Source organism: Podarcis melisellensis (assembly GCF_964234715.1).
Source record: "Podarcis melisellensis genome assembly, chromosome: 8".
NCBI classification, from domain to species: Eukaryota; Metazoa; Chordata; class Lepidosauria; order Squamata; family Lacertidae; genus Podarcis; species Podarcis melisellensis.
In genome coordinates, this window is record NC_138540.1 from 75847045 (window position 1) to 75872888 (window position 25844).

Sequence of the window (25844 nt, forward strand, 5' to 3'; positions counted from 1 at the left end):
CAGCACACACTCAGAAGCGAATTATCGGTATCTTTATTAGTCATTGTCAGCAGTAATAATACACTATATTTTAACCTCCATTGTTTTTTTGCTTTCAATGTATAGCCTTCAAATGTACAACTGAAAAATGTCAGCATATTTAGAAGAGACCCTTCAAGTGTCCCTATTTTCCAGGGACGGTCCTGGATTTACAGAAGCTGTCCTGGTTTCTGATTTGATCCCGGAATGTCGCACTTTTCCTTAGGACGTCCCTATTTTCATCGGAGAAATGTTTGAGCATATGGAGTTATGCAACCCCCAAGCCAAGGGGATAAGTAACTATACAACGTTTAGAAGACATCTGAAGGTTGCCCTGCGTAGGGAAGTTTTTAAAAAAGTTTTATTCTGTTTTTATATATGTTGGAAGCTGCCCAGAGTGGCTGTGGCAACCCAGTCAGATGGGCGGGGTATAAATAATAAAATGATGATGATGGAATAGGATGTCCCCATTTTCATCAGAGAAACGTTGGAGGGTATGTTATGCAACAACTCAAGAGATATGAAAAGGCTAAATGGGAGCTGTAAGTATGTGTGTCTAAAACAGGAATGTTTCTAATTTCTTCCTAAAAGTTGATTAACTAGGGAGGCAGATAAACTTCACCAGGAAAATGCCACCGCAAAGGTCCCGCCATAGGTCAACGGCCACTGGCTCACCTGTCCTCTAGGGGTGCCAACTTGAATAAAATATTGGGGGGACCTGGGTAATCCCTGGTGCGTGCACACCATTCGAATGGCAATGCCCATCAATTTTTGTGGGGCAGTCCCCTCAAATATTTTATTGGGGGGCTGAAGTGACTTCAGCCCCTAGGACTTGGCTCCAAGGACCTTGCCTGCTGATTGCAGGGTGCAAGATACCTGAAGCAGGGGAAGGAGCCTTTTTAGATGCTTCTTTGAGAAGAGGGTTTTTTTGGGAGGGGGGAGGTCAGGCAATGGGGCGGGGACCATCTGTTCAAACCACCTGGGGAATTGTAGCTCTGTCAGGGGAGTTTGCAGCCACCCCTAACAACTCCTAGCACCCTTAAACTATAGTTCCCAGGATATGAAAATGATATATTGATGGTATCTAACACCGAGTAAATTGGCAAAAATGTATAAATCTAAATCAAATAAGTGTTGAAAATGTAAAGAGAAATAAGGTTCTTTTTATCATATGTGGTGGTGAAGCGACAGAATACTCAAATCCTGTCTGTGAAATCACCCCAGGCTTCAATAATCACCCCAGGCCTCAAAACTGTCCAAAACTCATTTTGTCTTCTCAAAAATCCAAAACAGCTTTTCTCTGCTCTTCTCTGCTTTTCTCACAAGATGCTGTGGAAAAAGGCAAAATGTTACTTTTAAAGGCTAATGAATAGGCTCTGTTCATAGCAGGCCTGAGAAACTGAATCTTATCTCATTCAGTTGCAACATCTTGGACATGCTGAACAACCAGGGCTCCTCGACCCACCTCCTCGGCTTCTCATTCCCCCTTTCCTGGGAAGGGTGCCAAGAGTCCAAGAGTCCCAAGACAGCTTTCTGTTCATGCTCAGAGGAACTCATGGGCAGGACTCCTGAGGGAGGAGAAAGGAGGAGGGAACTGGAAAGGGGTATATATGCTTGTGCACAGGACTGTGAACTTCGTGCATGCTTTTTGTGACTTATCACACTTGCTCCTTCTACCAGTTCATGGATGGTAGAAATAAAAGCCTTTTCTCCAAACTATTCCTTGAGTGTCTCTTGACTCCCACTTCCCTTTCCCAGGCGCAATAGTTTTCCCACCTTATAAGCCTCATAAGGCTACAGTGGTCTTGTAGTAAGGTTAAAGCTTACTGGAAAATGATATATAATGAATCGAAAGCGATGTTTAAAATAACGTTTGTAAAACAGCCAGAAGCTTTTCTTTTGGGAATTACAGGGACAGAACTACCTAAGGTCTATAGAAACATATTCATGTATGCTACTACAGCGACAAGAATGTTACTTGTCCCCAAATGGAAAGAAGCAGAAGTCCCAGTAAAGGAAGAATGGATCCAAAAACCTATGCAGAATATGCAGAAATGGTGAAACTTACCGGAAGAATAAGAAATCAAGATAACAAACATTTTATAAAAGAATGGGAAGGGCTTATTGAATGTTTACAGATAAATTGTAAACAGGTAAAAACATTGGCGGGATTGTTGCAATAACCTGCAGTTTCATAGACATATATATTCAAAGCGGATGAATAAATGAGCAAATTAAGTTAACTTTATGCAAAAGATATTAAAAATAAATTTAAGGAGCCGCAGAAAGAGGGGGAAGGAAGACAAGTTTCGAAATGTTAAAATGACTGTTAAATTTGTGAAATGTATAAACCTGAAAAGCATAAATAAAATATAAATAATAAATAATAAACTATAGTTCCCAGCGGGGCCAGGTTTAGGTTTGATGAGGCCCTAAACTACTGAAGGTAATGGGGCCATTTATATGTCCAGCTTTCCTTTGTCAACAACAAATTATCAGGTTTTTTTGTGCTGAATATATGCTACATGGTAATTTATGCACCTAATAGGTATCTAAAGCCAATTGCACATAACAAAATATGCAATTTATCAAAGTAATTTATATAGAAATGAGCAAATCAGTGATATTTTAGGGAGCAGGCTAGCAGGCGGGGCCCATGACTTACATCATAGGAGCCTACACAACACAAAAGACTGTTGCTGTATGTATGTTTTATTTGTTTTTTTATCTTATATTTTGGAAACGTACATCCAGTTTTTCCCCTCCTTTATTTTTTTTGCCCTCCCCAAGAGAGTGGGGCCCTAAGCTATAGCTTGTTTATTTTATACGTAAATCCGGCACTGGTTCCTAGGATCCTTAGGCCGGGGTGAGTGGGGAGCCATGACAGTTCCATAGCGGTTCTGTAGTGCTTTGCATTTACGGTGGGTCCAAAAACGGAGACGCTTGGTGGCTGGGAGTCTGTTTGGAGAGGTTTGTTACGCAGAGGCCAAAAAGAAGAGGCCCCTTCCCCAATTTTGTAGGGAGAAGAAGAAGCCGGGGTGGGGAGAGGGCTGGGTGGCGGTGGCAAAAGCTCTTAGCCTGGATAGGACTAGGCCTCAGCCTGCATTCCTGCTCTGATCCGCTTTGAAGGTTTTTATTTTTATTTTTTCCCCCAGACGGTAGGTATACACCTTACAAAACAAAACAATTAATGAATCAAAGGCCTGCCAGTTTCCTGATAATAATAATAATAATAATAATAATAATAATAATAATAATAATAATAAATGACTTATTCCCCCACGCACCCAAACAGGGTCGCCCCAGCCCCTAAGCTCCCTCGGCCTTGAGATAAGAGATATCTCATCTGACTCCAGCGGGGCAAAGGCCTGCTGTAGGATTGCCTAACAATTTGGAATTTAATGCTGGGTTGCCTAAAAATTTGGATTTTAATGGGCTGCGGATTAGCTTGTGTGGGGCTGTGGCTTTACAAGGAAGTATCTGGCCGTATTCTCTTCTCCCCTGCCTTCTGTGTTATGTATCTTGGTGTTTGCCTATAGCCACCAGCTTGGCAGTTTTAAGAGGATAAATATTAATTGGCAGAGGCGAAGGTATCACTGGTCACTAGGAATGGTGGTTGAGAGGTTCTCTGGGTGGAACAGAAATGGAACAGAAAGTGACTCATGGATGTTTATATCATATCTATCTATCTATCTATCTATCTATCTATCTATCTATCTATCTATCATCTATCTATCTATCTATCTAGCTATCTAGCTATCTATCATCTATCTATCATCTATATCTATCTATCATCTATCTATCTATCTATCTATCTATCTATCTATCTATCTATCTATCTATCTATCATCTATCATCTCCTGGTTGTGTAAAGGCATCTGTTTGGGCCACAGTGGGAAGTTGGGTTGTTGTTGTTGTTGTCGTTGTTGTTGTCAGTGCTTTTTTTCCCTTTAAAAAATGCTTAGGGGTACTCTCATTTTGACTCAAGAAAATCACAATTTTATAGTTCAAATCGGGGGGAAATAAATACAGTACATGAACAAAAGTACAAAGATTTACAAAATGTTTAGGGGTATGCATACCCTTGCGTACCCCCAGAAAAAAGCACTGATTATTATTCTGATTATTATTATTAACTGTCCATCCATAGATCTCAGGGTGATTTGCAACAAAAAAATACAATAAAAACCCCCAAATGCATAATAAAAGTAAGAACCAAAACAAACCAATAACCCCAGCTACCTCCTTTTTGGCTTACTTTATTTATTTATTTGGAGCATTCGTAGCTTGCCCTTATGCCAAGAAGGCTCCCAGAGTGGCTCACGTGCAGTCAATTAAAAACAAGGCAGACTTTTACAGTCTTAAAAAATGTGTTACATGAGGGAAAAGAGGTAGAGAGGGAAGGGTGTGTGTGTGTGTGGAATCAAATGCATGCACCAGTTCTTAAACAGTTGCTCTCATAATAACCAGATGACATAATTGGTTGGGCTAGGTTTGGTCTGATCCTGCCGATCTCTTGTGGGAAATTTGCAGCTCAGTGGCAAAGCATCTGTTTTGCGTGCAGAGGGTCCCAGGTTCAAATCCAAATTTATTTGCTCCTTCAGTGGGGTAGACAGAGGCCAGTGCCTGATACCCCTCTGCAACAGATGACTGTGAGGGGTGAGTGTCTCCTGCCAAGGAGAATCAAAAGCCTGACTGGGTGCAGTGCCAGCTCCAAATTTTTGTAGGCTCTATTAATCCTCCAACATGGCTGGGGAGTTTCCTGTAATTTGTTTCAGATATTTTGGGAGCATGAGATGAGCATTTGAGAAGCATATTAGGATTCTTTGCACAGCAGAAAGAAGCCTCTTGTTTAGGAGTACAGTAGTACCATGGTTCTCAAACTTAATCTGTTCCAAAACCAAAGCGTTCCAAAACCAAGGTGTGCTTTCCCATAGAAAGTAATGCAAAATGGATTAATCCATTCCAGACTTTTAAAAGCAACCCCTAGAACAGCAATTTAACATGAATTTTACTATCTAACGAGACCATTGATCCATAAAATGAAAGCAACAATCAGTGTACTGTACTATAAAATAAATAAGACAGTATTGTAGATGATTAAAATTAAATGATAGTCATTGTTTGGATGGGGTGGGGGGCTTTTATCCATTTTTGCAGGCACACAATCAATCAATCAATCAGGAGCTGAACTGGGTTCCACACAGTCACTAAAACAAATTAATTGAAAAAGCCTCAAAAACAAAAACGCAAAATAAATAGCAAAAAAAGGGGGGGGTGCCGAACTTAATCATTCCAGAAGTCAGTTTGACTTCTGAAATGTTCCAAAACCAAGGCACAGCTTCTGACTGGTGAAGGTGCCCTGGAAACAATAGCTGACAGCTGCATCGGGCATTTGGCTTCCGAAAAACATTCGAAAACCGGAACACTTACTTCCGGGTTTTCGGCATTTGCGTACCAAGGCATTTGAGTACCAAGGTACCACTGTGCAGCTGGACTGTGTCTTCAGGAAGACAGAGAGCTTGCAAAAACCAGACCTCAGCTGCTTGCTCAATTGCCAACATGACTCTTTGGGCAAAGGATAGGTCACCTCTACCTGGAATTCATGTTTTCAGCTTGTGGTAATGAATTTCCTGCTGGGCAACAAGTCTTATATTTTTATTTATCTTGCTGCCGTGAATGTTTTAGCAGATACTTTGAGTCACAACATTTGCTTCATTGAAGAAGCCTTTGAACCATCGCCATGCAGGCACTTCTGGGAATTTTCTTCTTCTCTCTGCTAACTACAGGTAAGGGGCAGCTGGAAGCTCCTAATGGTATCAGAGTGGGAGATTTATTTCATTAGGAAATCTGTGTTCTTCAGCCTAGAGGCCCTGGACTGCAACTCTCATGATCCCGGGCCATCGACTGCAAAACACTGAATTACATCCAAGCTGGTATGACTTGGTGTCTATTTATTTACATGACTATCCAGTAGGGATGGCTGAATCTGTCAACTTCATTTTTACTCTCTCTGCTTATCATTTTTCCAATTTAAATTTAGTTCTCCATATTTCTGCATGAGTTTGAGATTATTTTTTTCATCCTCGGGAAAATTAATCGGCATTTTCAAAAAAGCCTCAGAAACAGAAACGCAAAATAAATAGCAAAAAAAGCGCCAAACTTAAAAAACTAAAAAAAAAACCAGGTCCTCCTCCTCCTTTACTGCCACCGCTGGAGCCAATCACCCCATTGCCACTTCCAGAGAGAGATGCAGATAGAAGCTGCAGATCCATTCTAGCCTTTTTATTCTGCCTGTGTCTCTCTCTGTCTGCTTCTCCTGGTCACTGGTTTTTTAAAACATTAGGGGGTGCCTGGGTGCACCTGGCAGACACCCAACACATGCTTATGGTAAGATGCAATGCCATGGGCAAGGCTAAAAGTACTGTCCCAATCCTATCTGCTATCTACGGACCTAACTGCTGTATACAAGAGCAATGCATGAACAGGGTCTGTGTGCGTGCTCTGATTCCACAGAAACACAGGAAGGCAAAAATGTACTTAATGTAAATTTGCTCCTTTATCTGGCATACAGGTTCATTTTTAAAATAAATAAGGAGTATATGAAGCGAACAGAGCCTTGCTTATAGCCACAAGGTTTTGGAGACCCTGTTTTGTTGTGGGTATATTCTGCAATAATGTCATTAATACAATAGCAGTGTATTACTGGTGGATATGCGCTGCTTTAGTTTGTTCTGGAGAGCTTCCCCAATGCTATTGCATTATTGTTGTGTGAAGCAGAATTTTTTTTTTGGGAGGGAATACCCTGATTGGAAATGATGCAATGTGACCGCCCAAAAACGTTTGCAGGCTTAAACAGCACTGAAATGTGTATGACTGCCCTAGTATCACTGTTGAGTACAAGTCATCTAGAATATGCAGTAAAAAGGTTGCCAGAAAGAGTTCTGAGTGGTTTAAAAATAAATACAAAAACAAAAGTAGAGGGGCAGCCATATCAACCCTCTACTCTGGTTGACAGCTTTGAATTCTACCCACCCTGTATCATTCATGCAATTGTCTTCTCTTCCCTTTCTCCAGGTGCCTCTTTGGAATGTGTAGTTTGCCGTGGACAAACATTCTGCACTGGCAGAAAGGAACCTTGCCCTTCTGCTGATGATGTGTGTTACATTACTTTGGCAGAACGCCCAAAAGGTGGACCGTAGGAGTGAATAGACTGCAGTTTTGTGCAAAACTCATGAATCCACTGGCTACATTGGTCCTTCCCAACCTGGAGGGCTGCTCACATCCTCGAATGAGAGAGAGAGAATCTCTTGCCTTCTGTGTGCAGGACATTAGCCCTGCTACTGAGCAACTGTCTCATCCTTGTGTGTGAGGTGTGGAGAAAGCAAGTAGGGTCATGGCCTTCAAAGCCATATGTTGGGTTTTACCCTCGTTCTCAGAAAGACAGCCCAATCCTTAGCTCAGGGTGTATCTACTGCCCAACTAGGAATAGTGCCTCTTCTCATTATATAACTCATTGTGCCTCCATTTTCTTGTCTATAAATGCATATTGGGATAGGGACTCAATATTTCAAGCCTTATTGAATAGCATACTGCATACTAAGGAAGGGTGAGATTCTCACACTTAATCTCCTTTGGGGCTCTGGGATTTACCCTGCCCAATTTTGTTCTTTACCTCAGTCTGGTTTTCACTTTCTGCCCAGTTCTTGCCGCCCTTGAAGTGAAAAAGGTTAGCTTGTGTATGCTTTGTGCATCTTTATCGCCTGCCGTGCATGCCCATTTGACGCATAACCCACGAGGATTCTGCAGGCATCCCCTTACGCCTTCTAAATATACCCTCCTTTCTTGTTTTCTGCAGATAACACCACAATTACAAAAGTAGTGAAGGGCTGCCTTTCCCCTGACCTCTGCAAAATATGGTTCGAGATCGATCTTGGACAGGATAAACACATCAGGGAAAGCACTGTCTGCTGCTCAAAGGAGAATTGTTCGCCAGCTTCCCCTGAATGTAGGTATTATTTTACGGGCAACTCCCAATTTGCACAGGGGTTATGTTCCGAGGCTCCGAGCATTTATGTGAAATCGAGTATATTTGAAACACCATTGGAAAAGCCTCCAAACAACCTCAAAACCTCTGGAAACCCTTTAAAACCAACAGCACTTACCAACGCCAAACTCCACAACATTCACTCCCTCCACACCTCCAACTCTCCACAGGCCTCAGTGGTCGGTCAAGGGTTCCTCGGATTGCACTTAGAATCATAGAATCATAGAGTTGGAAGAGACCACAAGGGACATCGAGTCCAACCCCCTGCAAGCAGGAAACACCATCAGAGCACTCCTGACATATGGTTGTCAAGCCTCTGCTTAAAGACCTCCAAAGAAGGAGACTCCACCACACTCCTTGGCAGCAAATTCCACTGTCAAACAGCTCTTACTGTCAGGAAGTTCTTCCTAATGTTTAGGTGGAATCTTCTTTCTTGTAGTTTGGATCCATTGCTCCGTGTCCGCTTCTCTGGAGCAGCAGAAAACAACCTTTCTCCCTCCTCTATGTGACATCCTTTTATATATTTGAACATGGCTATCATATCACCCCTTAACCTCCTCTTCTCCAGACTAAACATGCCCAGCTCCCTTAGCCGTTCCTCATAAGGCATCGCTTCCAGGCCTTTGACCATTTTGGTTGCCCTCCTCTGGACACGTTCCAGTTTGTCAGTGTCCTTCTTGAACTGTGGTGCCCATAACTGGACATAGTACTCCAGGTGAGGTCTGACCAGAGCAGAATACAGTGGCACTATTACTTCCCTTGATCTAGATGCTATACTCCTATTGATGCAGCCCAGAATTGCATTGGCTTTTTTAGCTGCCACGTCACACTGTTTGTTGGCTCATGTCAAGTTTGTGGTCAACCTAGATCCTTTTCACATGTACTGCTCTCAAGCCAGGTGTCACCCATCTTGTATTTGTGCCTCTCAATTTTTTTGCCCAAGTGCAATACTTTACATTTCTCCCTGTTAAAATTCATCTTGTTTGTTTTGGCCCAGTTCTCTAATCTGTCAAGGTCGTTTTGAAGTGTGATCCTGTCCTCTGGGGTGTTAGCCACCCCTCCCAGTTTGGTGTCATCTGCAAATTTGATCAGGATGCCCTTGAGTCCATCATCCAAGTCGTTGATAAAGATGTTGAATAAGACCGGGCCCAAGACAGAACCCTGTGGCACCCCACTAGTCACTCTTCTCCAGGATGAAGAGGAACCATTGATGAGCACCCTTTGGGTTCGGTCAGTCAGCCAGTTACAAATCCACTGAGTGGTAGCATAGTCAAGTCCACATTTTACCAGCTTCTTTACAAGAATATCATGGGGCACCTTGTCAAATGCCTTGCTGAAATCAAGGTAGGCTACACCCACTGCATTCCCTTCATCTATCAGGGTTGTAATTCTGTCAAAACCCTTGTTGGGTTGTTAGGCTCTGTTTTTGTGCCTTTTGCCCTTCCTGGGCTCTTTTAAGGAGGTTTTTGCCATTTTTAAAGTATGGGTTTGGCACCATGCATGTTTGTGCAGTTGTGGGCCAACTGGGCACGTTTCAATTGGTCATTTGCCTGTGCTCGGTAGCGGGTGGCAGAGCAGGATGGGGCAGTGCCGCATATACTAGAGGGGTGGGCTGAGCCCACTCCTGGAGGTCTGCCCCCATGCCCCCTCGCAATTTGCAGGTGAGCGAGTGGGCAGGATCAGTTTCCCAGGCATCAGGCTCAGCCTGGAAGCTTCCTTTGCTGCCTGGAAAACTACCCCTGGGGCTTCCCCATTGGATCTCAGTGGACTAGTAGCATATGCAACCTTCTGTTTTCTGCCCTGAGAGAACTTTGCTGTAAACGGATCCTAGGTATGTTTGTTCCTAAAGCAAACCTTTCCGTAGAGCTCAGGTCATTCTTCCGGCATTCTGCCCAGACCAGAAGTCTGACAAGGAGCATAACTGGCAAAAGATGGATGTGTGGAGAACGATGGATGTGTGGAGATCAATGGATGTGCCCTTCAGGCACATGAAGGAGTTCAGCAGGGCAGGTGTGGAGGACTCCCTGGTCTTGAATGGGGTAACTGTGCCCCTGAAGGACAAGGTCCACAGCCTGGGAGTCAAATTGGACTCACAGCTGTCCATGGAGGAGCAGGTGAATTCTGTGTCCAGGGCAGCTGTCTCCCAGCTCCATCTGGTACACCAGCTGAGACCCTACCTGCCCGCAGACTGTCTCGCCAGAGTGGTGCATGCTCTAGTTATGTCCTGCTTGGGCCCAATACCACGAGGAAAGAAGTAATCACTTTCTACTCTGTCTAGACAGACACAGCATGCATCAAAAAGGGTTAGGAAGCTTCTGCTTCTGCACTGCTGGGGGCAGGGGATCATAGGTGGGAGGTAAGGACTAGGAATACTTTGTCTAAACTAATCTGCACCACACTGTCTCTCCTTAATTCAATTGATTCCTCTTATGTTTCAGTGCCAAGAATGCCCCCCGATGTCAATGGAAAGTTTTGCCCATCCTGCTATTCTAAAAATGATGTATGCCCTGAGGAATATGTCTATTGTACTGGAGGGAATGCTTTCTGCATAAGTTTTATCACGGTTACAGGTATTGCTAATTGTGATTTCTGATGCTGCAGTCCATTTCAGTTTTTCTTCTTCCTATGGGATGTGGATTGATTTTCAGTATCGGTGGGAAAGAATTGTAGCTCAGGGCTAGCTTTTCCTGAGATGCAAACAGCATCTTCAGAGAGGTGACTTTTGTGGAGACTGAGGCAGGGAGAGAAAGAGTTAATTTCCCCCCAACCCCGCCCCCTTCATCCCCTTGTCCCCTCAGACTTTCTTGTGGCTGCTATTTACTCAAGAAAAATGTGCACCTTGAATGCATGGATGTAGTTGCTTCTAGCATACTTTCCTTGCAAAAAACCCCAAGCTGAATCACTGGCACCTCCAGTTAAAGGCCATAGATGGGAAAGATCTTCCCCGAGACTCTGGAGGGCCACTGCCAGTCAGAGTAGCGGACAATAATGAGCTAGAATGATTTATCCAGTCGTCTTTTGATTGTGTGTTCATGATGTTTTGTACTCAGGATGCTATCAGGGTGATGACACACGATTCTCCCTTTCAAGACTGCTGCTGCAAAGGTTCTGGGACAGTCACTGCTTCATTTTGAACCAGTGCATATCCTGCTGAAATCCCATAACTTTTCCTACCACAAATATTTAATTTTGTCCTGCTTTCGTTGGGGGCTAAATCCCCTCCGGACAGGAATAATGTAGTAGCACTGGAAACCCACCACTTCCTATTAGTGTGCCAACAACATGTTGCAAAATACACCCACAATAAACACCAGCCTGGAGGCACCCGCAGCAGGTGCAGAATTGAGCCCCATCCTTCTGCCCATCAACTAATAATAATAATAATAATAATAATAATAATAATAATAATATATTAATTGTACCCCGCCCATCTGGTTGGATTTCCCCAGCCACTCTGGGCAGCTTCCAACAAAGATGAAAGATACACTAAAATGTCACATATTAAAAACTTGTCATGAGTGATGTCTTGGCAGGTGGGTGTGGCTTGAGGGAAATGCCCTCATGTGCCTGGGAGGCCAAAATTGGCCAGTGGGGCAGAGGTCCCCCTGGCCCCTCCGGTCTAGTAGCTCAAGGCAGGTAACTTTCGAGTCCAGTCACAGCAACCATTTTAGTTAGAAAGCAGAACAGTTGGTTGGGCTCTTTCAGTCTTCCTCTGTATTGTCAGGGGAACCTGTTCCGATTCAAACATACTGTACCATCGTAACCATGGCAAGAGCTTAGATGGTCTGACCAACTGGGTATTTCCTTGAAACCTCCTCTTTGCTATCCTTAGGCTATTTGCAGTTGACCTTTTCATCTGATGTTCCCTTTTTTGTATTTTTGTTTGCCAAATAATATTTATTAGTTTCCCAAAATTTCAGCAAATCAATGCCAAATTACACCAAATTTAATATAATTTCTCCCCAAAAGTTGACTTCTCACTCTTTGTCCTCAATGTGTCCCTACTTTCTCCCATTGCTGTTTGATATTACATATTTATCTCTGATTCACATTTCATTCCTTGTATTCAATTTATTATTATTGTTAATTACAGTGCTACCTCGGGTTACAAATGCTTCAGGTTACAGACTCCGCTAACCCGGAAGTAGTACCTCGCGTTAAGAACTTTGCTTCAGGATGAGAACAGAAATTGCACGGCGGCAGCGGGAGGCCCCATTAGCTAAAATGGTACCTCAGGTTAAGAACAGTTTCAGGTTAAGAACGGACTTCCGGAACGAATTACCATAAGTTCTTAACCAGAGGTACCACTGTATAATAATAATTATCAATTCCTGCTCATGCATTTACATAACAATATCATAATACCTTAACCTCTTTTGCTCCTTTGTTCTAATTTGGTATATCAGCTTAAGGTCAGCCATGATGGATAAAATATATGTGTCCTACCGTGGATAGGTATTTTTTAAAATTGAGCAGATGGGTTTTTGTGTGTGCGTGCACTAGTTCCTGACTCCCCTGACCACTCGCCTTTGATTTCCCTTGCAGACACGAACGTCGTAAATAGCACCATGAAGGGCTGCATTTCTGAATCTGGCTGCCAGACACTACAATCAATGAACAGACCGCTTTCTGCCTTTCCTAATATGAGAAATGTGACCTGTTCCCAGGCCAAGGTCTCTCAAGCTAGCAGGGCTGCTCCCTCGTTAGCATATCCCCTCCTGGTTCTCCTGCTGATGAAACTTCTCTTATAATGTCTCTTTTGCAGTATCTCAGCAATGAAGAAATACTCCTCTCTTCCCCCTTTGCCTCTTGTTTTCACTTCGGCCTTTCAAGGGTATTTGCCTTCTTCTCTGTTGTATTGAGTGAAAGTTAATAAAAGTTGAAAAAACTGAGATCCTATCTTTGTCTGCCTAAGAACATAGGACTCTGCCTTCTACGGAGTCAAACAATCTAATTCAGTACTGTTTAATGGGCAATGTCTCTCCAGGTTGCAGAAAGAGTTCTCTGCCAGCCCTATACAGTGGTACCTCAGGTTACAGACGCTTCAGGTTACAGACTCCACTCACCCAGAACTAGTACCTCAGGTTAAGAATTTTGCTTCAGGATGAGAACAGAAGTTGTGCAGCAGTGGTGCGGTGGCAGCGGGAGGGAATGAGCTGGGATGCTGGGAATGAGCCCGGTTTGTTCTGCATGGAGCTCTGTTGCTGAGCTACAGTCCTTCCCTGCTGTTTCTGCAGACCTGCCAATCAAAGTGCTCAGAGGTCCAAACTCAAAATTGGGCCAAAGTCAAGTTACCAACATTTTAAGAAGCGTCAAACTGCATGCAGCAAGAATGGGCTAAGATATTAATTGCATTCACAGGTACTGAGCCAGCCATCCTGCATTGTGTATCAGACCACTCATGACATTATTTTTGGTTCAAATTAGGCCACAACTTCATTGATTAAAGATGTAAGGAGCTTTGACTCAGGCATTGCGTATAACGCATATCAACCAAGCCGCCTGCTGGTTGATTCACCAAGAGGTTGATCTGGTGGTGGATAGTCCCATGACATATATCAAATAGGTACTGCCCCACCCAGATTGCCTTGGGAGGAGTGCTATGGCCCTAGCCCTTGCCTGGGCATCTGTACAGGAACAGCTCCTTCAGGATTATTATGATTTATTAATTTTATATAAAGCCCTTCATTTGAAGATCTCGGGGCAGTTAATAAGATTCTCTATGCTTAAAGAAGAGTGCTTCTGTTGTTATTTATCAGTTTGGTTTTTAACCTGCCTTTCCTGAAGGAGCCCAGGCAGGCCATACTACAAGATGGCAAACAGCACAATGAAATTAAAAACATTGTGGTTTTTTTAAAGCAACTAAAAACACTATTCATTATACAGTATACTGAACATTTTTAAGCTGCTGAACATACCCCCCGGATTTAGAAGGCAATTGGGCTGGATCCGGCCCCCTGGCCTTAGTTTGCCTATCCATGATTTAAATCAGGGGTCAGCAAACTTTTTCAACAGTTCACTGTCCCTCAGACCTTGTGGGGGGGCTGGACTATATATTTTTTTTTGGGGGGGTGAACAAATTCCTATGCCCCACAAATAACCCAGAGATGCATTTTAAATAAAAGCACATATTCTACTCATGTAAAAACACTGATTCCTGGACCGTCCGCAGGACGGATTGAGAAGGCAATTGGGCCGGATCCGGCCCCCGAGCCTTAGTTTGCCTACCTGTGATTTAAATGCTTGCCAAAGTATCTTTTTCCTAATGGCTTTCTTTCATTTTCAGTTGATTCTTCCAATCTCTACAAAGCCTGAGATCCAGCAAGTGGAGCCTGAGGCGAAAGGCATACCCTTAAAATTTCTCAGTCCATAAACTTGTTCGGAGTGCCAGAACTGAACTATGGTATTTCTTACACCCGTACCACAGACACACACTTCTGCTCACGTTCACTATTTTTATTCAGCAGTGTGCCACATGCTGCTTTGTTGCTTCCGTTGTAAAAACAATCTGCAGCAGAAAATTCAAACCAACCCGAAATCTACAGTGGTACCTCGGGTTACATACGCTTCAGGTTACATGCGCTTCAGGTTACACACTCCGCTAATCCAGAAATAGTGCTTCAGGTTAAGAACTTTGCTTCAGGATAAGAACAGAAATCGGGCTCTGGCAGCACGGCAGCAGCAGGAGGTCCCATTAACTAAAGTGGTCTTCAGGTTAAGAACAGTTTCAGGTTAAGAACGGACCTCCGGAACGAATTAAGTACTTAACCTGAGGTATCACTGTACTGGCAGATCCTAGTCTCAGAATCTACAGAATCTCTTACCCACTGGAGTCGGCTGTCCGAGTAGACTAGCCAGGTGCAAAGAAAGTATAAAGGAAAGGGAAAAGCACAGCTTTCACGCACCTTTTAACGGTTGTGCAGAAGAGGAGATCGCAGCAGACAAGCCAAAATTCCCTCTCCTGTGCCCCTATTTAAGGTGCAGGAGCCCTGCGATGTCTTGCACTAGGCCATAGCGCGTTGCAGAAACCAGTACAGAAATACCTGCCCATCAGAGCCAGCAACTGAGGAGCGGACAAGGAGTTCTCCTCTGTCAGGAAATCAGCCATAGGTGCATTCACAGCAAACATTTAAAGCTGGGAGAACTCAGTCAGCAGAGCATGAGACTCTTCATCTTAGGGAGGTGGGTTCGAGTTCCACGTAGCACAAAAGATTCCTGCCCTGCAGGGGGGTTGGACTAGATGACCCTTGGGATCCCTTCCAGCTCTACAATTCTATGATTCAACACTGTATGTAGAATGTGTGTGTGTGACAGAGAGAACCACACCAGTGGCCAACACTGTGGAAACCTTTTGGGAAAAGTGCATTTCCGAGGTTTGATGGCTCATAACACCACTTTCTTTTGGAGTAATACCATAAGGTTACATATCAGTGAAAGATAATTTAATGAAGAATGTAATGCAACAAAGTTTGTTCAGTTATCTGTATTCTATCAAAAGATACAGCCAAATAATCACAAAAAAGGAGTGTTTAGAGAGCCAGTCAGGTGTCATCTGGTTTTGGCAATGATGGCTCATAACACCACTTTTTTTCCTTTCCTTTTTTTGAGCAATACCATAAAATTATAAATCAACGGAAAGATAATTTAATGAAGAATGTAATGCAATATTTTCTATGAAAGATTATTTATTACAACAGTAGTCATAAAGAAGAAACCTAAAGCACGTAGAAAAAATGAGCTATACTACAATTCCCACCATGTCAGTTAATACTTAGTTGGGTAACCTTTAAACCTTCCCATGGTGTACGTAAAAATTAGGGCCACAAGGTGGCACCAGGCACAGAGACTTGAGCTTGGGTGTGGGCAGATTGATGGTTTCTTTCACTTTTACTTCCAAGGGGTCCCGGAGAATTGCAGGCAGGCGTCAGGGTTGTTTTGTGCGTTGCTGCTACGGCACCAAAGCAGAGGCCTACTCTCGAGTAAGACTCCAGCCGCTTTGCAGGGAACTGAAGGTGAGCTCAAAACCCCTTCCAAGCCCTTTAAGCTGTGGCAACAGCCACCCGCCCGCCTTGAGTTTGTAGCGGGGCAGGGGAGGGGGACATAGTGCAAGGGAGAAAGAGTGCGTGCCAAAGTTTGCGGGGTCCCCACTTAGAAGCCCCCAAAAACACGCGCGGGCACCTGCAGCTGGCTTTAGCCTCCCTCCTTGCTAAAAGCAGTCCGGCTGCTGCTGCTGCTTTCGTGATTCTGGCTTCTTCCTCTCCCGTATTTCTGCTTCTTCCAACCTTCTGCAAATGGGGGGAAAGGCTGCAGCTTAGCGGCGAAGCACACTCATTGCACGCAAACCGTATCAGATTTAATCCCCAGCATCCTGGGAATGCCTTCCTTTCTGCAAAGCTGGAGGGCCGCTACCGGTCAGTGCTGACAGTACTGAGCTCGATGGAGCAGTGGTCTGATGCTTGGTGTGATGCAGTTTCCAGAGTGATTAGGCCAGCATTACTGGCGAGGTTTCCAGAGTCTCACTTCCGTGCCCTGAGGACCAAAGGTTGTGGGCTGTTAAAAAGGCGTTGATGCTGGCAGTTCCAAACCTTGCACAAACTGGTATCTTTTTAAACAGACTACAGTGGTACCTCGGGTTAAGTGCTTAATTCGTTCCAGAGGTCTGTACTTAACCTGAAACGGTTCTTAACCTGAAGCACCACTTTAGTTAATGGGGTCTCCTGCTGCTGCTGCACCGCTAGAGCATGATTTCTGTTCTCATCCTGAAGCAAAGTTCTTAACCTGAAGCACTATTTCTGGGTTAGCGGAGTCTGTAACCTGAAGCGTATGTAACCTGAAACGTATGTGACCCGAGGTACCACTGTATCTTGAAACTGTGCCGTTTTTCCATCCTGCAGAGAAAATGCTACACTGTTTATTTCAATGACAGATCAATATCTGATGCCAGTATTGTATTGTTGGCCTCTGTCTGTCTCAGGAGGCGATGGAGAGCACCTCTGTGGGTGAGGTCAAGCTGTTGGAAGGTTGCAGCCGATTTCTCTGAATGTTTTTGCACTTGTGTGCATTGCTGTTTTAGTGTGGTTGACACCAGGCAGGCATCTCCACGGCACTGTTTTGGCACCTGTGATTCTATGAATGTGAAATACCTCTCCCTTATGTTCTTTCAGGTGAGACCTCCACAACCATGGCTGAGTTTCTGGAAAACAGCAGAATGGCAGATGTCCTTAGCATTTTGCTGGAAACACCAGATAAGATCAAGCTTGATATCGCCATTTCGGGAGTAACGGGTGCTGGGAAATCTGCCCTGGTCAATGCCCTTCGAGGTCTTGGTGATCATGAAGTAGGTGCTGCACAAACTGGAGTACGTGAGACCACTATGACGGTAGTCCCTTACCAGCACCCTAAGCTTCCCAGTGTAACAATATGGGATCTCCCAGGAATTGGCACAAATCAATTCACAGCTGATACGTACCTCCAGCAGGTAAACTTTGACCGCTATGACTTCTTCATTATTGTCAGCAGCCGCCGTTTAGGCCAGAATGATATTCTCCTGGCAAAAGAAATTAAGCAGCAGGGAAAAAAGTTTTACTTTGTGCGCACCAAGGTTGACTTGGATTTGGAAAGTGCCAGGAGACAACAGGCCCCCTTCTATGATGAGGAGGGTGTCCTGAGGAAAATCCGTGACGACTGTATGCAGAGCCTCAGAGAAGCAAAATTCACCTCTCAGGGGGTTTTCCTCCTTTGCAGATATGACCTCAACAAGTACGATTTCCACCGTTTGGAGGAAACGCTAGAGAAGGACCTCCCTGTCCACAAACAACGGGCTTTTATTTTGGCCCTCCCAAGCATCTCCACGCGTATCCTACAGAAGAAGAAAGCGGTTCTGAAGAAACACGCATGGGAGGTCGCCACGGTGTCGTGTGGCGTCACCGCAACCCCAACGCCAGGCATCCCTTTTGCTTGTGACACCTCCCTCCTCTTGCCTTCCATGTTAAACTACTATCAGGAGTTTGGTGTGGATGATGAGTCTCTTGCCAAACTTGCTAGGCTGGTTCAGCAACCTGAGGAGGAACTTAGAGCCCAGATGAAGAAGTCCCCTCCATCTTCAGCATTGCCTTCGCGTGTAGGCGAGTTACTGACCACCGCGGAGGTTGGGTTTTTTCATATTCTGTTCTCACCTCTATTGCTGCTCCTTGGCTCCCCAGCAGCAGGAAGAATTGCTTTTATGTCGACGCTGAGAATGCTGGAAAAATTTGTGGATGATTTGGAGGAAGATGCTGAAAGGGTTCTTGGCAAGGCAGTTGGGAGGAGAAACGTGTAGGCATGGAGTGTTTTCTTTCTTCAATATTCTCCCATTATATTTTATTAAGTTTCAACATTTTTAGCACATACTATCAAAATACATTTTCGTCTCTTCTCTTGTTTTTGTCCACTTGCCACCCCATTTTTCATGTTGTTTTTTCTCCCCTTCTGCTGCATCCTACCTTCTATCAATTAAATCATTATCATGATATTATAATCTAATTTCTTCCGTTCCGTTTTCTTATAATTACCTTTTAAGGTGTAACAAGGAGTAAATTTCATATCTACTTTCCACTGCTTTCCCCATGCACACATTTCTGTATTATGTCACAGGTCTGTAGTCCATTGTATCATTGTTGATTTAACCATTTCATCTTCCGCCTCCCATTTTTCAATATTCGTTATTGTTGTTTTCCAACACCTCGGAACTTGATGTCCCATCCAGTACACCTTTAACAAATTATTAACAAGTAATCAACTCTTATCACTTCGTTCCAGGAAACTCCCCTATGTGATACTAGTCGTTCCCTGACAAGGCTAGCAAATTAAAACAAGAAGATGCAAATATTTGTCTGTTATCCTATCTATAAAATGGTGCAAATGTTTCGGGCTGGTCTTTCATTTTCCGGTGTCTTTGTAATTGTAATAAAGTTTCACCATTCTCCAGCAAATTTGTCCTTGTGTTGCTCTGGACTTTGTGTTAATTTCTCTGTGGGGGCTGTTTACCACACGCCCTCGTATCAGGATAATACAGGTTCCCTTGCTGTCTTGGAGATAACCATACTTGCTGCTGCCAACAAAAATCCAGTTAAGGGTTTATCCACCAGGTCTTTGCGTGTCGAGGTCCCCAAGCCACCCCCCAAATAAATCACAATTCACACAGAATTTTTGTTTAAGGTTTTTGGCATAATTTTGGCCACAACTTTATTAAAATACAAAATGTGAGTGGTTGCTTAGGCATTGGTCAGGGACAGAACTGACTTCTGCAACCCTGCAAAAGCCAGTAAGGGAAAATGGAGCTGGGCACCAGACCCTGAACTCTCCCCGCATGCTCCCAGGGACTTGCGCAGCCCAAGCCCCATGCCAGGGATTCGGACGAAAGCACGGTGAGCCCCTGGATTCCTTTAATGGAATTCCCTTGAAGCAGTAGCATTGGAGGGGCAGGCACAGCCAATTCTTTACCCCTCCACCAACCCATTTTTTAACCAATGCCTAACCGCAACCTTACAAGTTGTGACGATTTGCTACGCAGTAGGCAAAAACCAAATGGCACCAGCCAATCAGCCAAATGGACAAAATTCCTACCAGGCCCCTGCCCCAAAAGCAGACGGCCCCATGACAAGCATAGCAAGGTCAAACACAAAAGCTCTAAATTAGGGAGGGTGGGCGGGTGATCCGGTACACGCAGCGAAAGAAGAGGGTGTCCTGCTAGACTCCACCACAACACGTGCTCTCCATGAAGGAGAATACGCTTTGTTGTTATTCATATACAGATTCAGTAAGGCTAGCTCTGGAGTGCTGGTGATATGCTGATGGGTCATTTTATTGATACCACCGTCACCTGGTCTCAAAACAGTGTCCCCTTGGGGAATATTCACTAGATGTACCAGTAATGACCCCTGTCTCTGCAGCCAAGCCAGCACAATGGTGGGCTATGTTGTAAATGTTAGTGAGGCAAGATGCCATTTTTGTATCATTTCCAGTTTCATATCTTTAATGCAGTATTTCATATATTTAATGCCGTTCCATATCTTTAATAATGGTATTCATGTTCAATTTCAGTTCCTTAATCTGTTTCCCACATAATGTTTCAATCCCCCAAATTTGTCCAGATCAGTTAGATCTTTCCACTTTTAATGCACAAGAGCTTAATGTTTCATCTAGCAGGTGGGGGCAACTGCTGATTTCTTTGTTTATGCTTCATATTTAGGGTGAATTTGGTCCAAGCAGTAAAGTGGAAATAAATAGATGCTAATCAAATTTAGTTTTCCAAGTGATTCCTAGGATGCCAGCGCATTATAACATCTTTATAGCACTTTTTTTTTAATAAGATGGTGATGGTGTAACTCTATTAACACACACACACACAATTTTCTGACAAGTATTACCTGATCACTGAGACCAGCCTAGAAAGAAGCAGCAGCTGTCAGCTGCATTCGTTTTAAAGGCCTTTGCCAAATGTTAATGTTTCCAAAGAACTTGAGGTTTTGAAACACTTATATAAGAACTGTGTATCTGGGGCTGCCCTCCCCTCCTCACCAGGAAATTGCCAAATGTGCTGCTCTGGATCTGATTGAGTATGGGGAGGGCATTTTAGCAAGGCAAGACAGCCAGAACCAGCACCAACCTCAGCTGTAACTTCAATACCTTGAGCTGTCCTCTCCTTCCAGATTGTAAGCCTGAGGGCCTGCTGCCGTATTGATTTTTGTAAACTGCTTTTAAGAGCTCCCCCTTTTTTTGCTAAAGGGTGGAGTAGAAATACACAAATAATTAAACCCTGCATAGCTTGTGACGCGGGTGGTGCTGTGGGTTAAACCACAGAGCCTAGGACTTGCTGATCAGAAGGTCGGCGGTTCGAATCCCCACAACGGGGTGAGTTCCCGTTGCTCAGTCCCTGCTCCTGCCAACCTAGCAGTTCGAAAGCATGTCAAAGTGCAAGTAGATAAATAGGTACTGCTACGGCGGGAAGGTAAACGGCGTTTCCGTGCACTTCTCTGGTTCATCAGAAGCGGCTTAGTCATGCTGGCCACATGACCCGGAAGCTGTACCCCAGCTCCCTGGGCCAATAAAGCGAGATGAACGCCGCAACCCCAGTCGGCCACGACTGGACCTAATAGTTAGGGGTCCCTTTAGTGCAGCCCACCAGTTGGGTTGCACAAGTTAAGTAGGTCCGTTGGTTAGAGCGTGGTGATAATGCCAAAGTCACAGGTTTGACCCCCGTATGGGACAGCTGTATATTTCTGCATTACAGGGGGTTAGGCTAGATCAGGGGTCTGCAACATTTAAGACAAAAAGAGCCACTTGGACCCATTTCCAAAGAGGGGAAAAAACTGGGAGCCGCAAAACAAGCCAAATGTAAATAACCACACATTCTTCCCCTTCCCCCATTCTCTCTCTTTTCCCTGAGTCTATTTCAGATAGCAAAGAGGGGTATGGTACCTCTCATATCCATTTTTTGCAAAGCACCATGCGCATAGAGGGCATTATACAAATTAATACATAGAAAAGTGTCTGTCCCTCCCTGCAGTTCAACTCCCTCTCTTTTTACTAACAGCACATATCCATTCCTTCTGCTGGTGCAACTTTCTCATCATTTCTACATAGCAGCATTTATAAACCAGTGCCAGAGAAACTGGGTGAAAGGAAGGTGAGAGGGAAGAGATATTAATATTTATGTGTGTTTATGTATACATACACACACCTACACAATTACAGGTTTGAAGCCAACTTAAAATAAAAAGAGCTGGTAAGCAAAGGAATCTGTGGTGCTTTCCATGGGATCCGGGGACATGTCAGCTAATACTCTTCCATTTCTTCTTCTTTTGCTTGTCTCTGCAGCAAATCTCGAGGGGGAAGGGGCAGGAATTGCATAGGCACGAGAGAATGGGGGAAATCCCGCATGCAGGATTTTGGTGCCTAACAGCCCCCCTCCCTCTGCAATTGCTCTCGTGATCCCCCGCCTCTCTCTGAGGCCGAGATGCTGCATCACGGCACCTGCTGGCTACCTCTGGACCCCCTCCTCGTCACTGACGTAATTCACCCCTTCCTCCCTGACAGGGAGGGCGGGCCCATTTTGTGGTTCACCTCAGGTGCTCTCCCTCAACTCAGCAGCCACTCAGAAGCAAGGCACGGAAAAGGATCCCGAAGCACCACCCCCCCACACACAACAACCCCGGCCCACCATTTCCCTCGAGCGCGTGCACTCTCTCTCCCTCGCCTCAGGTGCCTCGCGCGCAGGGCTGAGGAGAGCGTGGCCTGGGTGGGCGGCTCTCGACGTCACGTGGCACGGCGCGTGGGGCCTGAGGTCGGGCGGGTTGTGGACGGCGAAAGGGAGCGCGCCTGCATGTGGACGCACCCGTGTGTGGCCGGCGGTGGCAGTGGCAGCTGCGTCCACCTGAGGGGAGAACCACCGCTGGGCCCTGGCGTGCCTTCCTGCCGCCGCCCTCCTCCTCTTCTTCCTCGCTCCCTGCACCATGAGAGAAGAGGCGCCCCGGAGCCGCGGCAAAGGTGTAAAAGAGCCACATGCGGCTCCGGAGCCGCGGGTTGCCGACCCCTGGGCTAGATGATCCTCAGGGTCCCTTCCAACTCCACCAATTCTGTGATTCCTGCATCCTTGCCAGCTGTCTAGACAAGCGGTTCCCAGCAGGCAGCAAAATGCACTTGCAGCAATGAAATCTCAGCCTAAGTACAGTGGTGCCCCGCAAGGCGAATGCCTCGCAAGACGGAAAACTCGCTAGACGAAAGAGTTTTCCGTTTTGGAGGTGCTTCGCAAAACGAATTTCCTATGGGCTTGCTTCGCAAGACGAAAATGTCTTGCGAGTTCCTGCGGGGTTTTTTTTCCTTTCCCCCCCTTTTTCTAAGCCGCTAAGCCGCTAAAAGCCGCTAATAGCGCTAATCCGCTAAGCCGTCAATGGGCTTGCTTCGCAAGATGAAAAAACCGCTAGACGAAGAGACTCGCAGAACGAATTCTTTTTGTCTTGCGAGGCACCACTGTATTAGTATTAGTATTAGCATTAGCATTAATATTATTCCCACACTTGGAGATGTAAGAAGCCCACTTGGCACTTTACATTTAAAGCCGCATACTACCGTTTTAATCAGTCATGGCTCCCCCCAAATAACAAAGTTTGTTAAGGATGACGAGAGCTAGGAGACCCCGATCCCCCTCACAGAGCTACAATTCTCACAGCTCCCTAGGAAGACAGATTGGCTGTTAATCCATTCTGAGAACTCTAACTGTAAAAGCAGAATATTAATAAATAATAATAATAAATTTTATTTATACCCCACCCTCCCCAGCCAAGACCAGGTTCAGGGCGGCTAACACCAGGTATAAAACAATTGATTAAAATACAACTTAAAAACAAGATTAAAGTACAAGATTAAAATGCAGCCTCATTTCAGTAGAAACGGAAAGCAAAAACTTTTTGTGGATGAAAACGTCAAATCTTCACCAAGGCCAACTATCCAGACTGGTCCTATGTGGGCCAAAAAAAAGCCAGGGAAGTCCCCAAATAGGAGTTCCATCACAGGAGAAAGGAAAAAGGGGGAGGGGATCAAGTTGATTCCAAGCCAAAGGCCAGGCGGGACAACTCTTGTCATACAGGCCCTGCGGAAAGAAATTAGATCCTGCAGGGCCCTGGTTTCATGAAGCAGAGCGTTCCACCAGACCAGAATAGTAGTCTCCTAACAACTCCCAGCGCTACAAGAATCCCAGTATTCTTTGGGGGAAGCCATGACAGTTTAAAGCAGTACCATGAAGCCAGTGTAGTGGTTAGCATGTGGGACTAGGTCGTGGGAGACCAGGGTTCAAATCCCCTACTTGGCCACAAAGCTCACTTGGATGGCTTTAGGCCAACCACTGCCTCTCAGGCTAACCTACCTCGCTGGGTTGTTGTGAGGATGAAATGAGGAGGGGGAGAACCACATCTGCCACCTTGAGCTCCTTGGAGAAAAAAGGTGGTCTATAAATGAAATAGATGGATGGATAGCGCATATAGTGCAAATTAGGTAAGAGCATATAGTGCAAATTAGGTAACACATAGGGTCATGATGGGGCCTGTTGTGATAATATTGATACTGTCACTTGAATGTGAAAAGAACCTTAGAGGCTCTCTTCCCCTCATGCACTTCTTGCACCTCCGTGTCTTTTTAGTATTATTATTTATTAAATTTGTATGCTACCCTTCATCCGAAAATCCTAGGGTGGTTTGCAACAGACACCCGGTGGAATCACCCTAGGCCCATTTCCCTTCCTCCATATAGGCCCCAGTTGGTGGAGCTTCAAGAATGCCTTTTATGGGCCTGTACCAGGGCCGGCCCACCCATGAGGCAACGTGTGGCTCCCCTTTTGTACTTGATCTTCACCAGCTCCTCCTCCTCCGCAGGGCGGCATTTTTGCAGTTCGCCTCAGGAGTCAAAATGCCTTGGGCTGGTCCTGGTCAGGACAGTGCCTATGAAGTTCAGGCCCATCTCCCAGAATCCTTTGGAGGAAGAAGCCATAACTGTTTAAACTGGTATTCTAGATCTCTAAATGCAGGGCGTTGACGTGGCCTCAGGGGCTGCCTGCCACAGAGAATTCATTCATTCATTCTTCTTATTAATTTCATAAAGGCATATACTGCTCGGTTGTAAAAGATCTCAAAGCGGTTTGCGAAAAGAAGGCCCTCTCCCATGCGGCCGCTGCCGCCACTGTCCTTTTGAGGGTGGTGGGACAAGCAGTAGGGCTTATTCCCCCTTGCCAAGGGCGCCAATAGGCAAGGAGGAACCCTTTCAGGTATTTGGGGCCTGAGCTGATTAGGATTTTAAGCGCATGAGCACCTTGAAATGGGCCTAGAAACAGACTGGCAAACAGTGCAGATGTTTTACAATGAGCCTCACAAAGTCTAATGGGGAGACTTCATTAGACTCATGGGCCAGAAGTCCCCCTACCTTGCTCATTCCTATTCTTGGGGCAAAGATAGATAAATTCCTATCTCCAGTCCATCTCATCTAGCACATTTCTGTATTTCCCCCCTAAGCTTGCATTTCTGCCTGCAAGTAAAATAACAAGCCCAACCTAGATGTGCTTGAAAACACAGAGCATAATGTCCATGGACTATGAGGAATTGTCCATACCCTCCAAGTGTCCCTATTTTCCAGGGACGTCCCGGATTTAGATAAGCTGCCCCAGTTTCTGATTTGATCCCGGAATGCCCCACTTTTCTTTAGGATGTCCCTATTTTCACTGGTGAAATGTTGGAGGGTATGGAAACGTCCCTGTTTTGTTTTTTTAAGAACTAGTGATGGAGAACTTTGCTTTTCTTAAAAGCAAACAAACTTAATTCACACCTCTCCCACTAATACCTCAGTCAGAATGTATACTTCAGTTTTTGCAGTTCTAATGAGTTTTGTGATAGTTTGCAGCTCGAAAAATATGCACCAAAATGCATATTTCCTGATATGATAGGTTCAGAATTGCAAATATTGAGATAAAATAAACATTTAATTGCAAATTCTTTAAAAACAACAACCCAACAGCAACTCATATATTAATAGGGTTGAAAATGGACTTCTGAATGCACACTTGATATGGGTCACATTGAAAATGACCCTTAAATCAGTTCGAAAAGCCAGCTCTTGATTTTATTTTAACTGGCGAAATGCTGTGCACATAATATACAAATCATTCTTAAGCACGGCACCAAAGCAATGCTCCCACTTGGTTTTACTTATTGATATTATAAACTATAAATAAAAACTGTATTTTAAATGAGGTAAA

At 44.7% G+C, this 25844-nt stretch overlaps 2 protein-coding genes across 11 annotated transcripts; both read left to right on the top strand.

Moving 5' to 3' along the window:
- The first annotated feature begins 468 nt into the window (after nucleotides 1-468).
- On the top strand, nucleotides 469-12957 carry LOC309376381 (phospholipase A2 inhibitor CNF-like). Of its 10 annotated transcripts, none has more exons than XM_081922689.1 (6): nucleotides 469-560; nucleotides 5707-5807; nucleotides 7096-7209; nucleotides 7877-8026; nucleotides 10504-10635; nucleotides 12611-12957. In XM_081922689.1, the coding sequence occupies exons 2-6, from the start codon at nucleotides 5762-5764 to the stop codon at nucleotides 12814-12816; spliced, it is 648 nt and encodes a 215-aa protein (XP_081778815.1). In that variant the 5' UTR covers nucleotides 469-560; nucleotides 5707-5761; the 3' UTR covers nucleotides 12817-12957. The 10 variants fall into 10 exon arrangements, with proteins under 10 accessions (XP_081778815.1, XP_081778816.1, XP_081778814.1 ...); XM_081922690.1 differs by lacking the exon at nucleotides 469-560 and adding an exon at nucleotides 2698-2719 and having other exon boundaries at nucleotides 5710-5807; XM_081922688.1 differs by lacking the exon at nucleotides 469-560 and adding an exon at nucleotides 2699-2719.
- A 2865-nt stretch (nucleotides 12958-15822) lies between these two features.
- Nucleotides 15823-19035, top strand: LOC309375175 (interferon-inducible GTPase 5-like). Its single transcript, XM_081920736.1, has 2 exons — nucleotides 15823-16077; nucleotides 17230-19035. Exons 1-2 carry the CDS (start codon nucleotides 15864-15866, stop codon nucleotides 18381-18383), a joined length of 1368 nt encoding a protein of 455 aa, XP_081776862.1. The 5' UTR covers nucleotides 15823-15863; the 3' UTR covers nucleotides 18384-19035.
- Nucleotides 19036-25844: the final 6809 nt, after the last annotated feature.